This window comes from Rhipicephalus sanguineus, chromosome 11 (assembly GCF_013339695.2).
Source record: "Rhipicephalus sanguineus isolate Rsan-2018 chromosome 11, BIME_Rsan_1.4, whole genome shotgun sequence".
NCBI lineage: Eukaryota > Metazoa > Arthropoda > Arachnida > Ixodida > Ixodidae > Rhipicephalus > Rhipicephalus sanguineus.
The window spans coordinates 133689195-133704325 of record NC_051186.1 but is presented as its reverse complement, the minus strand read 5'-3'; the positions used below and the strand labels follow the sequence as shown (position 1 = coordinate 133704325).

Below are 15131 nucleotides of genomic sequence, written 5' to 3'. Positions count from 1 at the left end.
CGCAAGCGCAGGACAAAGACAAAAGGTACACGAAGACGTCGGAGGATTCGGACAGCTGCATCTCGGAAGGCGTCGATGTGCTCCTACGGGGTAAGCCTCCCAGTACCGGCCTTCCGTTCAGAAAGACGGCAACATTTCTGAGAGACACTGAACTTTGTGTTGTGCCCTCGGATAAGGAGGGTGGTTTTGCCGTTCTCCCTAATGCTCTGTACCAGCTGTGACTGTACCTAGTCACAGCTATGAGTTTCGTTTTTAATTGCTGTACTGACATTCGTCTAGATAAAGTAAAGACGCAAGCGAGGGAAATGTGTCGCACGCTTGAGTACAGAACTTAGCACAGCGAATTAGTAAAAGCGAGAAAAATGGGCTCAGTATGTTCTTTTCCGCAAAAACACATAAAGTGGACATGCCCTTCCGAGTCATCGTATCGGAAAGAAAGACGTGGCAAAAGCAACTTGGCTTGTTTATTCAGGACCATCTGAAGTGTCTAACAATTGATAACCCATTCCTAATCCAGAACTTGCAGCCAGTGATTGAATTTTTTAAACAGTCAAATCAAACTGATGTGCACGTTTTTTCAGTAGATGTAAAACACCTATATTACTCACTGCCTCACGATGAAGTATTAGAATGTATAAGGGATAATATAGATGCCTTTGGTGAATTGAATTTCCATTTAAAAACGGGTATCAGTGCACAAGATTTCCTTGACCTCGTTTTGATGTACCTTACCTCTACATTCGTCAAATGGAACGATTGCATTTATCTGCAGAAAAAAGGGGTTTCAATCGGCTCGTGCATAGCACCTTTACTGAGCGATTTTCTGTTGGCTAAAATGGGCAATTTACTGCAGAAAAAGCTAGAAGGTACACATGTCATCAAAGTATTTAGATACGTGGATGACTTTTTGGTTGTTCCGAAGTGTAATTCTTCCATGTTCCACTCGCTATCGGCCCAAACGTTAAGCATGTTTGAAGATTGTTTGAAGCCTCTTTTGCTGACACATGAGATGCCCGAGAATGACAGTTTAAGATTTTTAGACTTAAGACTGGTTTTTAGTGCACATCATATTTGTTGGCGTTACGAACCACGTGCGCAGACACCATTGCTTCCATTTTCTTCCGCCCACAGCAAGCTAGTGAAGCGAGGCATAGCACGTACCTGCCTTGTGAATGCTTTGAACAGGTCGTGCCATCACAGTATTTCTGCGAGTTTCAAAGCTCAAGTGTCCTGACTTATGCCTTCAGGTTTTCCAGAGGCGTTCATCGCGTCTGTCACAGAGTCCATCTTCCAGACTAGTAAGGCAGAGCAGAAGAAAGGACAAGCTCCGGGCAACACAGCAAAAGAGCGTGAAAAGATAGCTGTTGTTCCGTACAAACACCACATATCTCACAGACTCAAGAAAATCGGGACTAGGTACGTGCAATGCTCGTAGGAAGTTGTCTATAGGGTTCCTCTTTCCTGTGGTGCATGTTATGTCGGACAGACCAGAAGGTGTCTAAACAACCAACTAAGGGAACATGCTAACAATGTTAGAAACGGGAAAGATGGGTTTCTTGCACAGCATTGTACTGCCTGCAACTGTGCGCCTCTTTTCGAGGACACAGTGACGAACACAGGGATCACCGCACCCGAATCATCGTCAAGGCTGCGCAGATGGCACGTGAACACGACTCTTGCGTGAGCAAGCCTTCCTTCTCCGAGAAGGAATTAGGGTTTCTGGAAAGTGTCGGCGCGCGCAACTAGTGATAGTATTTCTGATTTTTTGTTGTTTTTTGGTTTTTTTGCTTTTCCTTGATGATTCCTTAGGTTTCTTGTATATTTTTGGTGTTTGAATTTTTGGCCTTGCTCATCCTTGCATTGCTCATCTTCTGTCACGTGGTTGTGCCACCTATATATTTTCGTGTTCTGCACTATAAACCCAGTTGGAAGTTAGCGCTCGTCTTGGTGTGCCTTTTGTCTTCGTCCTGCTTTTGTGCTATAACAATTGTCATGACCTACCAACTAGCCCAAGCCACTACCCTTCGCAGTAGCCATTCTAGGATAGTTTGAAGGGGCCCATGTTACGTGCGCAGACGTTTCTTTCCTTGCGGCATGGTTGAGGTGTCCATCAAGAAGCATAGTGATTGAGAAGGCGATGCGAGCAGGGCTCAATTATGCTACCGCATTCAACTCTCGAACACGAAGCTCAAGCATCCGCCAAGTTTTCTTATGGGTGTTCTCGCAGCGAATTTAGAGAATGGATCCTCAAGAAAAGGTGACAAGCTGCATCAGTGCAGGGGCAATCCCCTGCGAAGGGGTTTGAGGTTCCCGTGATTGTTTTGTTTCTTCGGCAACAATGCCAGTCACCCACCACTGAGTCCAAATGGTGAAGCAAGCTCTGCCATGCAGACTGTGCCTTGTTACAGTAACAACATTTATATGACTTGATAGCTGGTTGCAGCACATCAGGTTAACCCAGGCCAGTTGACAGGAAAAGAGTCGACAAAAGAGATGATAGAAGACCAAAAAGGGGTCAACGAAAGGGTGACAGTGCATTTCCCTGAGTGGGGCAGCCTAGGAGTGCTGTTGAGGTGAAGGCAGGTATTGCCTCTGCCAGGGGGCCTGAAAAGCCTAAAGACCCAACAAGCCCCTAGAATCCTCCTTTTGCCAAACATGGTAGGCACGCAGGGGCTACACAGAGGAAGCGGTCAAAAGTGCTCCATGAGCTCGGTTTCGGGGTGACTCGCCAAATGCCTGCCGAGGCACAAGCCCTTGTAGGGAGAAGGACTCGGTGCACTGCAAAAAAACGTACTTTACTCTGTACAGAATTGTCAGACTAGACTGTGGACGGCTGTCCAGCATGGTCAAGGAGCAGCTGCAGTTCTTCGAGGGGCGCACGAAGCCGGATTCCTTTCTCTACCATCATGTCGACCACCTCTTGCAGGCACTCGGGGAAGTGGCGCACACCGTCCACGTACAGCACCTGCACAATGTACACGCTCAACAACACACACACATCTAAGCAGCAAACAATTTCACTCGTTCCAGTCAGTTAGCAAATGGAGCCCAGACCAGAAAGCACCATGAAGACGTGCGGCCCCAATAAAGCTACAGCCAAAACAACAGACTTGAGCCAAGCGCAAAAATGCCTTTGTTATGTGCAATGCTGTTGTAAGCTTGGATGCATTGCTGCTGATATGGCAAGAAGCATTTTTTAGCTGCAGTTTTGTAGTGATATCTTCCTCAGTTCTATGCGACTATTTTCCGTTCACAGCTGGCTGATCCTACTGATAACATGGGCAGAGCGTCGCTATGATCACTGTGCAAAAAAGAAATAGCAGTACGTAAGGCATGGCTACTAAATCAAGAGCCTCTTCAATACACCTGCTAATTCCTCATACTAGTCTTTCTTATTAAAAGTTTTGCAGAGCCCCGCAACACACAAGTTGCTGTCTGTCTCAGCATACATCATCATCAGCCTGTCTACGCCCACTGCAGGGCAAAGGCCTCTCCCATGTTCCGCCAATCAACCCGGTCCTGTGCTTTCTGCTGCCACGTTATACCTACAAACTTCTTAATCTCATCTACCCACCTAATTTTCTGTCTCCCCCTCACGCGTTTGCCATCTCTTGGAATCCAGTCAGTTACCCTTAATGACCACCGGTTATCCTGCTGACGTGCTACGTGCCCGGCCCATATCCATTTCTTCTTCTTGATTTCAACTACAGTCTAACCCGCTTATAACGAACTCGAAAGTGTCGCGAAAAGTGGTCGCTATATTAGTAGTTCGTTGTATATGGACTCGCCTTTAAAAACGTGCACTCAGCGGCCAAGCCGTTTATTTTTTCTGTGCACTTCTATTAAAGTGCTAACAGACCCCTCCGGTGACAAGCTAAGCCTTTTCGCGTCGTGAAGCGACGCCCGCTACGTGCTCACGAGTGAATTACCCGCCTTTGCAATGAACTGACACCGTTTCACCGAAGCGCGGTACTGCCACGAGGAGCCGATCATCCCTGGCTAGTTGCGTGCAGCGCGTCGCCTACTCGGCTCGCGGAGTCACTGCCGGGCCGCTTGCTGTATGCCGTATGCGCGCGTTTGTACGTCCTTCGTACCTGCTTCACTCCGGACCGTGCACGGGTGCGGCGAGTAGCCTGTTCGTTCAACACGGCGAAAACAAGCATTTTGTGAACCTTTTTGTGAACCATTTTGTGAACCTCGTACAGGGCCGCGATGCTCTCGCGGCCCTGTACGACGATGCGCGGTGCACTTGAGTTGTCACCTAGTCAAACACGCAGTATACGCTCGCTGTCAGTGCATCGACGTTTTTCGGTGCCCGCGCCGCGCAACAACAGCGAGCTACATTCATTTCTACAAAGCGACGCGCACTTTAAAGCGGTCTCACACGACGCGGCGGCGGTAAACTTGCAAACGGCAGCATGGCGCTCGTACCGCCGTCAATCTAAAGTCCCTGGATATTTTTGGGAAAGTACCGTCTTTCTTTTAACCGAGCCGCCACGGTAAGCACCCTCCTCTCCCGCCTTCCACCTCACCGCTTCACCGGCCGTCACCCAGGAAACGCGCGCGAACCACTTTCTTTTTTTTCTTATGTTTTCATTTTTCACCGAACCCGACTTCGCGGTCAACACGTTGCGCGGGTTATGAGCGTGACATAGCATTCTTGATAGGAAAGAGGCGCGAGCCGGGGGCCGGCGCCCGCACGGTGGCCGTTTGGGAGAGGATATAGATAAGGTTTGGACACTTTGGAGAGGATATGGAGGAGAGTATCGCTACTTTCTGTATATTAAGGGACTACGTCAATCCGCATAGTGTACAGCGTACGCCACACGCGCAGCCGAGCAGATATCTACAGATGACTGTGATATAAGGCTGTCGGCTATAAGTCATAACTGCACGTTCATCGACAGCCACCACCTCGCCTTCGCTCTTTTCTGATGCTTATCCGCGTAGGCATCGCCGCAATCGCGCGGAAGTCGTTATCACCGATCGACCGGTCTCTGCCGTTACCGAAAAGACGGACGACCTTTTGCGGCACATTGTGACGTGGACGAGTTTAGGGACGCAGTGAACCTTTATGCGATGGAAAGTTATCGCGGTTATCACTTCTTGCATTTATGCCTTCTTGCGTTCCAAGGCATTGTTTGGTTCATCATAGGCAGTCGTAGCTGCAGAGAACGGCGTCAGGAAAGGTTACCGTGCAAAAGCTGACCGCAAGGCTTCATGCTGCCTCCTTTTTTTTTTTTTTTTCCTCACTGCCATAATTCTGCCAAAAGGCTGGAAAGTGAGCGACCTAAAGTCCCTGGATATTTTTGAGAAAGTACCGTCTTTCTTTTAACCGAGCCGCCACGCCGAGCACCCTCCTCTCCCGCTTTCCATCTCCCCGCTTCACGGGCCGTCGCCTGGGAAACGCGCACGTTATCTGCGTGACATAGCATTCTTGGTAGGAAAGTGGCGCGAGCCGGGTTAGAGGGCCGGCGCCCGCACGGTGGTCGTTTGGGAGAGGAGATAGATACGGTTTGGACACTTGGGAGAGGATATGGAGGAGAGTGTCGCTACTTTCTATATATGAAGAGACTTTAGAGCGACCTCGCTCGCAGCGTCCGAAATCTGCGTGCGGTGCTCGCCGATCTAGGGATATCTTAGTCGCGAGTAAACTGGACCCCACGCTTTACAAGGCCTGTTTTAACTTTTTTTTCGCTTCATATGCGCCATATTTTTGCCGCGACCGTGTCTGAAGTGTTCGTTGTAAAAGTAGGAGGCTTTGAAAAATGTTCGCTATATGTGGACGCAGCTTCAATTGTTAGCGTTGGAAAATCGTAAGTGCACCCAGTGGCGCACCGATGGGGGGGGGGGGGTTGTAACCACCCCCCCTGAGGCCGACCTGACCCCCCCCCCCCCCCGTAACCAACGTTACTAGAACAAACTCATACCCCTGACACACGGGCACTCTAAAGTCCTTTAGACAAGGGGACATCTTCCGGAAAGGCGTTCGGGTGCAGTGACACACGACAAAGGAGTAACTCCTTTCCGGCAAAGGTTCTTTTCCGGAAAGCAGATCCCGCATCTACTTTTCGGGCAGTAAAGGAGTACTCTCGCGCACAGTGTGCAGAGCTGATCAATAGAAGAAAGCGTGTCACAACGCTAGGTTGCCCCGTGATTTCTTCCCCTAGAGAAAATGTTTTCATTTTCAGTAGTGAAACGATTTGTTAAACAGTAAATGTTTACAGTAGCTATACTCTCGCACGCCCGCATCACGTCACTGGCGCCGCCACGTTGGTGTCTTCAGTGTGTGTTGTTATCACCGTGCCTACAAAACCCGATCTGCAAGGTCAACTCGCTTATCGAGGAACACGCGACTCCACGCTACCTGCGAGTGCGCTGCAAGGGACGCTCATCGGCGTGTTTGCCATCGCGGTCCGCGTCCCACAAGAACGCTTAGAAGCGCGTCGGCTGTGTGCTGGCATCGGTCGCCTCTGCTGTGTGCATTTGTTCGCTCTTGTAATGTGAAGGCGCGTCTCTGCGCTCTTTTGTAAAGACTCTGGCGAGTAGTCATTTGAGTTTCGCCTGCGCTGCGGTAATCTAACCATCAAGAAATCCGAGAGCAACAAGCGTCAGGGTTACCGCAACTCTTCCTTTATCGCTACCGCTAATTACTCCGCTAATCCATCACGTGATCACAGTTGCGTGAATAACGCTATGAATAAAACGCGGTACGCCGGCACTGTCACAAACGCGAGAAAGGACGGCAAGAACGTGGGTACCAGAACACCGACTGTTCATAGTTGCAAAACCAATCGAGGTCGCTGCTAAAATGCAAAAAAAAAAAGAAAAATAAAGGAACGTGAGCAATATAAGCCGTCAAACATTAAAAACCAACGTTTTCGAGTTCTGGGAACGCTAAAAGTGATCTACATGCGCAGGTTTTTTAAAAATACATCGCTCGCATAAGAAGCGCCATTTATTTTCAGCGTTCTTCTGAGGAACCACCTAAAGCACTAGTCCGGTGCCGTGTGTCATCGGCGCAACTCCTTTCTGCAAATGGTCCCTTTGGGCGACAAAAGTGGTTTACTTCAAAGCACTTTACTTTTGCCCGTGTGTCAGGGGCATCAGTTTCAAAGCTCCGTATCTCCGCCAGCGGAGGAGGGTGGTCCGAACGGCGGTCGCGAGAACTAGCGGCGCTGCAGTTCCGTCTTGCGTAGAGTGCCTCGATGCACGCGCCCCCGCTTAGAGTGGTGTCAGCTTTTGAAAGGGCGGGTGCCGCCTCCTCGGCCTTGGCGACAGCGTGGCCGCCATTTTGAATCCCCCGCCCGGTCTCTTGTGCGTGGCGCGCGTGCTGTTTTTAGGTCGGCGCTCGCTTCCCTCCAGTTTTATGCGCTCGCTACCGTCACCATGGCCGGGTGTTGCATGCCGCAGTTCACCATAAAATCCAGAAACGCCGGGAGCTGTATCGTTTTAGAAGATACGAGGTTTCTTTGGACAGTAAAAATCAAAAGTGACAAGCGGCATCCGAAGAACACATTATCCACTTGCAGCGTAAGTTTCCGGCCGGTATTTCGAATGCACATGCAAGGATAACTTCTGCCGGTGTTAACCTTGCGTAATAAATGGACACACTGATATCAGCTGCATGCTTAAAATGCTTTGGTTCACGTGTGCATGAATCCTGCCTTTTTCTTCGCAAAGATTCTTTACTGCACTTGGTTGGTCCTGTATCTGCCTTTGATTTTTGCTTTCGCTATTTTCGTGATTTGAAATGTACCATGAAATATATTATGCGTGTTTGTCTGCAGATCAAATCCTTCGTTTTTCCTAATAATAATTATTTGTGAGAATTTACGTCCTAAGAATCTGATATGATTATGAGAGGCGCCGTATATAGTGGAAGGCTCCCGAAATTTTGACCATCTGTTGTTCTTTAACGTACACCTAAATCTAAGTTCGCGGGCCTCTTTCATTTCACCTCCATCGAAATGGGGCTGCTGCAGCCGGGATTCGATCCCGCTACCTTCAGGTCACCAGTCGAGCACCATAACTAAAACCACGGCGGGTTCTTGTTTTTTATATTCCTTTCCGTGTTTCAAGTACGCCTTCTGTGCTGGTCTGGTGCCCATGTATGTATGTGTGTAGTTAAATGTTTTTTATCCTTCCCTGTTTCTGTGTTTCAAGGTTACATTTTCTTCCTCTCTTAAATAATTACGCAGTTCCTGTTTTTTAATCATTTACGATCACTGTGAATCGACTAGTGGCAGTTATGTTTTACTGTGTAATTTGCGTTTTATTTGTGCAACTGCTTCTGTCAGCGCAGCATTAATGCGCACAAATAAATGGCCTGTACACTGGATATTAACACGCGCACGCGCACGCGCGCACGCACGCACGCACGCACACACACACACACACACACACACACACACACACACACACACACACACACACACACACACACATATTCAGTATTTTATTTCTTTGAGCAAGCATTATTTATTTATTTATTAATATTGTAAGCCCTGAAGGCTCATACAGGAATGCGCATACAAACAGTTCTCGCGAAGCGTCTATACAAAGAAGACGCATCGAAACAACAAGAAGACGGGGAAGCATTGTGTACAGTATACACGCTATGTCAGTAAAAAAATGCAAGAAACAAAGTCAAGTTGTACAATGAGTACGTCATGAAAAACCAGTTAATTAAATAAAAACCCACAGGGTCCCTTATGCGTTCGCTTAAGACGGCTCGAAAGCGAAAGCCATCTTCTTAGTTTTTTGCGCACTTAGCGCGATTTTGCATTGCCTTCAAGATCGGAGGCACCTAACCTGGTTTTGCACTGCCTCCGTGATCTGCGCACTTTTGACCAAGCTACGATGTCATGTGATAACGGCATCATATGACGTCACGCCAAAATTTCTGAAGCCATGATGACGTCATATGGTGACGTCATCACGTGACGATGATTTTTGCACACCTCGTCCCCAACGTCGTGGTACGCTGACGCCGTAGATGCGTGACGCCGATGGTCAAATTTCGCATTTGATGAGGCATTTAAGGCTTTCGCCTTAAAAAATACGTCCGCCACGGTGGTATAGTGGTGACGGAGCTCGGCTGCTGACCCGAAAGTCACGGGTTAAATCCCGGCCGCGGCGGTCGCATTTAGGTGGAGGCGAAATGCCAGAGGCCCGTGTACTGTGCGATGTCAGTGCAGGTTAAAGAACACCAGATGGTCAAAATTTATGGAGCCCTCCACTACGGCGTGCCTCATAATCATATCATGGTTCTGGCAAGTAAAACCCCAGATTTTATTATTAATAAAAGAGACAAATAAACGACGCCCTGAATCTGCCGCACGAAGTGTAAAACAGTATTGGAAACACTCAATAAAATGTGCATGCAAATGGGCATGCGAGAAAACCTGCAGATACAGAAAAAGAAACTGCAGATACAAAAAGACGGAAAAACGCACTGATACTGCGCGAATGCAATGTTTTACGGCCAGGGGCGTAGCCAGAAATTTTTTTCGGGGGGGGGGGGGGGGGTTCAACCATACTTTATGTATGTTCGTGCGTGCGTTTGTATGTGCGCATGTATATATAGGGAAGCAAAACTGAAAAAATTCGGGGGGGTTTGAACCCCCCCCCCCCTGGCTACGCCCCTGTTTACGCCATACTACTCAACAACGTATTCATCGTTTTGATAAGGACTCAAGGTGCAACTCGAGTGCCGATACAGTAGCGGCTACAGATTGTGAGCAAGAAATGTCAGCAATAATAATGATAAAGAAGCTTTCGTTTCATTTTAGCAGGATATTCGCACCGTACTGCCCCTCGGCCCTTTATTCTGTGTACAATATGTATGATGCCATTTATAATAAACGAGTAAATTGTTTGCAAACTTAGCAAAATGAGCCACCTTAATCACGCTTAGGTAGCTTCGCAACACTGGATTGTGTGTGTTCAGATACATATGCTGCTGCTGCTGACATGTATACAAATACTTTAAACGATTATTTGTGTATATGGAATGCAGAGCTTACGAGAAAATTAAGTAAGGCTTTAGACTGTCGTTTCCGGCGTAATTAAGGAAGCGGATTCGTTTTCAATATAGCAGAGTCCACGTCTACCTCTAGCGCATAACACATTCATAGGCCGTCAGCTTACATGAATTACGTGCTTCCTTAATAAACATTTAGGCGACAACAGCAATAAAAGCTGCTCAAGCTTCAAAAAAGAAAAGAAAAAAAAGAACGCTCACTAGCGTGCGCTTATTTCCGGACGTATCCGCGCACCGCAAGCGCTTTGTGTAGCGCGTTTCGCATGCTGCCAGCTGCGGCGGGATTCGCAATGGCGGCCGTCGTAGCAGACGACGCGCCTGTCCTCACCCTCAGCGGAGCGCGCGGGAATCAAGGCACCCTAGTCTTGCGCCACTATCGGCGCGTCGTCTGCTGCCACGGCATAACGCTGCGGTCCGCCGCGCAGTTGCTCGCGGCAATTGTGCGGCAACTTTCTTATTGTACTAGTTAGGTGGATACTTAGGTGGATATGCATAAGGTCGTCTGTATGCATTGGCCCGCGTGCGTTGTTCATTGATTGGCTAAGAATCGATGTTCGGTCTATATTGCCACGCCCACTTTTTGTTTTATTTTGATGTATTCGGGTTTGACCAGCAAGGACGGTTATCAACGCCCGACACTGTCCGCGAAGCAGTGTTCGAGAAGCTTCGCGATTGTAGTAGATCGTTTTGGTAAGATTGCGCGCTGCACGCGAACGTTCCAGCTTTGTCGAGAGATAACGCCGCCACCAGCGATATTGCTAGAAAGTTCGATAGCGTCTGTATAAAAGCCGACGCGCTTGACCGCTTGTCAGTTGATCGACGGTCGACGCTCTGTTCGCCGCTATCAGTGTATTGCTGTAGTTTGACTTTCAGTTTCCCGGCCACAAGTTCGGCCAAATAGAGAGTTTCATGTCGGACCTGCTGACTGCTGCCTTTGTCGACGTCAAGACCCTGTGACAATATTTTCAAGAGCTGTCTACATTGCGCTTAACTTCCAAGCATAGGAGTTTCTAAGCGAATGAATGTTTTCAGAGTAATTTTTATAACTACCACCACAATTTTAGCCGCTGCCGTCATATCTAGACCAAGAACAACCCAACACGTTTGTAAAAGCCTTTATAGTGCACAAAAAAGCGTACTTACTCGAGATACAAAAACGTTCTAGAAAAACAGTACTCATGTTTCTACAATTTATTGAAAAAAACTTTCTCGAAAAACATCACCAATGCTTTGCAATGTTTACAAGACACGTTTTCGTGACGGTTAAAGGGATACTGACCCAAAATCGGAAGATTTTACGAGAACTCGGTAAATGAAATCTCAGTGTGCGATACATCGAATAGATGTCGTCTCTGAGCAATTTTTTCAGCGAATAGTTGTATTTTCGGTGTCTCATCTTTCTACGTCGCATCCTTCTACGGTGCCTTAAACAATTCGAACAGATCGGCCGTGATGTGAGCACCGAGCAGTTATTCGCGCGTACTCTGTCGCTAGAAGAGTCGTCAGTATTCAACTTCAGTTTTTTCAACTTCACCGAGCAGATGTTCCATGCCCGCAGCACTTTACACTGTACTACAGCCGTTTGCGTTTCGTGTTGTAGCCGTTCACTACGCAGTTAAACTGCTCGTCAAGTCTCCGTTCCCAAAGCAAAGTGTGGGATTGGGCTAGTTGGTATTCCATTATTAAACTGCTCAGCGCAAAGAATTTGACACGGTACACATATAAAAGACGAGGACCAGCGCTGGTCCTCGTCTTTTCTATGTGTACCGTGTCAAATTTTTGCGCTGAGCAGCCCGTTCCCGAGCCGACGAGTGTAAAATATTCCGCACATCTTGTTCAATACCTCGTCTTAAAATCTCTCGAAAATCCACTGCTTTGAAGGCATAGCGACAGCTGACAACTGATCGAATGTTAGTGTGATGCAACTCTCAGTCTCGGTAGCGTATATAGGTATATAATCGCCTGCCTTCCGTTTTGCTGTTCTATTTCTGGCGGCTCCTCCTAATTGTGCACTGGGCTTTCGCGGGACGCCGTGCGTTTTGGGGGGGATTTGCGCCTAAACCCCGAACATTTTGGCTTTGAAATGTGGGGTGGAAGTGCTGGGAACTAAAGTCACTGTATATGCTACCTTTAGGTAGCAGAGTAGCGCATAGGTCCGGCTAGCAACCACAGCTATGCGGTGAAGTCGCACTCCATTTTTGCAGGCGACATGCCTACCGCGTCGCCGATAAACATGTCTGGCGTGTCGAAGGCCGGCGATAAACATTGGCTGTCGATAACTAGTGTTAATTGAGTGAGCTGCAGCGGCGGCGTCGAGAAATACAAAAATTGGTCCGAGCGTCAGCTTCTCCGCAATGCATGGTTGCTAGCGGCGTTGGAAAACAGATGCGCAACTCTGCTACCTAAAGGTAGCATATACAGTAACTCTACTGGGAACAAGCGCGGCACGGCACCTGGCGCGAGTTCCCACTTCCCACGTGGGATCAAAACTTCTTGTCTCGCAACGACACGACGATAGTGCTTTACAATGTCGTCACTCTCAAAATGAACGTCACAGACCTTGCATTTCGCAGTAAGCTTTCTATCTTTGCGATGCAAAGCTTGAATGGCGTAGGGTCTTTTGCAGGTCCTAAGAAGTGTCGTGAAGCGGAGTCGTCGTTGCGGTAGCCGCTCTTGCAGCCCGGCGCAAAGCAAGTCGGCATACCGCACTGTGAATCTGTTCGCCCTCGTTACGCTTCGTACATCATGCACGTGTCTTCGTACAAGACGCTAAGCCTGGTCAAGAACAGTCGCAAAATAACGAGCTAACAAAGCGCAGACGACGCTGTAACCCACGGGCGCTCGTACATCAGCGGCGCCGATCACAACAAGCGCCAGCCGCGGGAGCTAGACGTGAGTGCAGCGCCACTAGTTCTCACGACCGCCACACGGACCACCTCTCCGGCGGAGCTTTTAAACTCAGTTTGTTCTAGTAACGTTGCCCGTAACTGCTTCACGGTCATTGTCACCGAGAATCCAACGTACACGTTCTGGGGACGTTATCATTTCAATTCAAGAGGTGGTTTCAGGTCGAATTTCCTTTAATGTGTTGTATTCGGTCATCTACTCCTAAACAGAAAGAGCGAAAACCGCAAGTTCTGTGACTCTGTGTTCACTTCCAGTGAAGCAGTTTTGGACGAAAGAGAAGATGCTTTCATGGGTCGTCGGTTTGACCCCTCTTCTTTTCCTGCCCCCTCTGATTTGCAATAGAGCAAGGAGATAGTTCGGAATCTTCGAAGCAAGCTATTCTTTTTCATTTACTTGATTCTCGGGGGAAGTCTAAGACGGGACGGTGTACAATGATAATGCGGCGCAGACGTCGGTGCACAGAGCATGTGGCATCAAAAATATCTGCGTGCTTCGCTGCAAATGTCGCCTAAAGACGATAGAAGAGGCGTTGCGTGAGATATGGACGCCATCTGGCAATACGTCGGGAACATGAGTGCTGTGTTGCGGACTGGTAGTCCCGGCGCAGCAGCAGGCGAAGACCGGCGGTGACCAACACGACCGGCGGGGACGCCAGCCAGCCCGAACACGCGGTTTGACGCGAAGCGCTGAAGCAGAAGAAACGTCTGCACCCGACGAGTACTCTCCACACACTCTTTTATTTACACGTCGCCTGGCTAAAACAGGAATGCCAGAGCGGCACCCCATGGCATTCGTACAGTGCAATACAGAACCGAAACCGAAACACAACAATGAGCTCGTGCAGATGGCACGGAGGAAGTCAAGTTTAACGCGCAGCCGCATTTTCAGCGCAGCTTAAGAAACTAGGGTCTTTAGAATTGCGTATGTATGCATTTTCTATTAAAGGAACACACCACCTAATACTTGCCTAGTGATGTTGTGCCTCATATATGCGTAATGTTTGCTTTTTGATCGACAATGTGCACAAGTACGAACCTAGTGAGCCGTTCAAGATGCCTGGCCCTTGGGCAAGTGGTTCAGCTTTGGCCAAGTGGCTGAATCGAGTGACGTGCCGACAAACAGAAAGACAGACCAAAATTACTCCGTTTAAGTATCCCAAGAAAGACTATCGTCTATAAAAGTACTACGTATAGCAGCTAACCTAGCTGTGTACGCAGTGCTACATACATGTATACGTCCAGAACAGGAGTTCGCAGTGTTGTTTACCGTTTATAACATTATTATCCGGTTCACACAGGTTCACACCTGCACACACGCAAATTATATTTGATTACTGGGACGCTTCTAATGCAATTAGATATTAGAATATCAAGTGCCTAAATACCATCAAATTGTCGGTGTCACATGGCTTGGTTTAATGGCACTAATGGCGCGACGACGAAGTTGCGCAACAAGTACGTTTCTTTTGCCTCGAATGTGCAACTTTTTCAAATTCTACGTCATAAAACTCATTTTATAGAAATAACAAGCGTTTTCATGTACATTCAATTCCTTACTCGCTATGGAATCGAAACTCGCTTAAGCGTGATGAACATTTCCTGTTACGATGCCGATGGCATTCTCATTACTTTTTCTTAAATCCTTGATATTATAATGAACACGAATTGTGTCCTTCACGAAGCACCTTTGTTTTCCTTTAAATACTCAATAATGTACGCTCTCCTGCCGACAAACATTCTTTTTTCACATAAATGGGTTCTACAAAACATAAAAAGTCACAGTTTCGCCGCGAGGGCGAAGCAATGAATGCGATAGCAAGAAACTAATGCTATACGAAGTGAGGCTCGCCAATGGATACTCTCAGTTTGAACAGCGCTCCTGTTGCAAAGGCGGCCGAAGCAGCGAAGGAAACTAGCGTGCTTCAAGTGTCGAGCTGTGACACTTGATAGTTCGCGCTCATCTTCTGTTTGTTCGTTTAGCGGCGTCCCTTGAGCTCGAGTGTCTTTGGTATGCTCCGTAACATGAGCGCGGACATCACGGTGAAAGATCGAAACATCCCTCTTCCCCTCACCACGAGAAAACCGCGCGAGCAGACAGCGGAAGGGGCAGGTTCTGCCTGCGCAAATGTAAGAAGAAGCGAGCGAGCCCGCCGACGACTTTTAAATGCGCCTGTCGCGCT

At 48.2% G+C, this 15131-nt stretch overlaps 1 protein-coding gene across 2 annotated transcripts in view; it reads right to left on the bottom strand.

The window, feature by feature from the left end:
* Positions 1-2782: 2782 nt before the first annotated feature.
* The window catches only part of LOC119374555 (nuclear exosome regulator NRDE2), a 308639-nt gene continuing 296290 nt past the window's right edge, over positions 2783-15131 (bottom strand). For both annotated transcript variants that reach the window (XM_037644702.2, XM_037644707.2), the window contains one exon: positions 2783-2965. In XM_037644702.2, the coding sequence (XP_037500630.1) occupies positions 2819-2965 (147 nt within the window). In that variant the 3' untranslated portion in view covers positions 2783-2818. The remainder of the gene's footprint in view (positions 2966-15131) is intronic.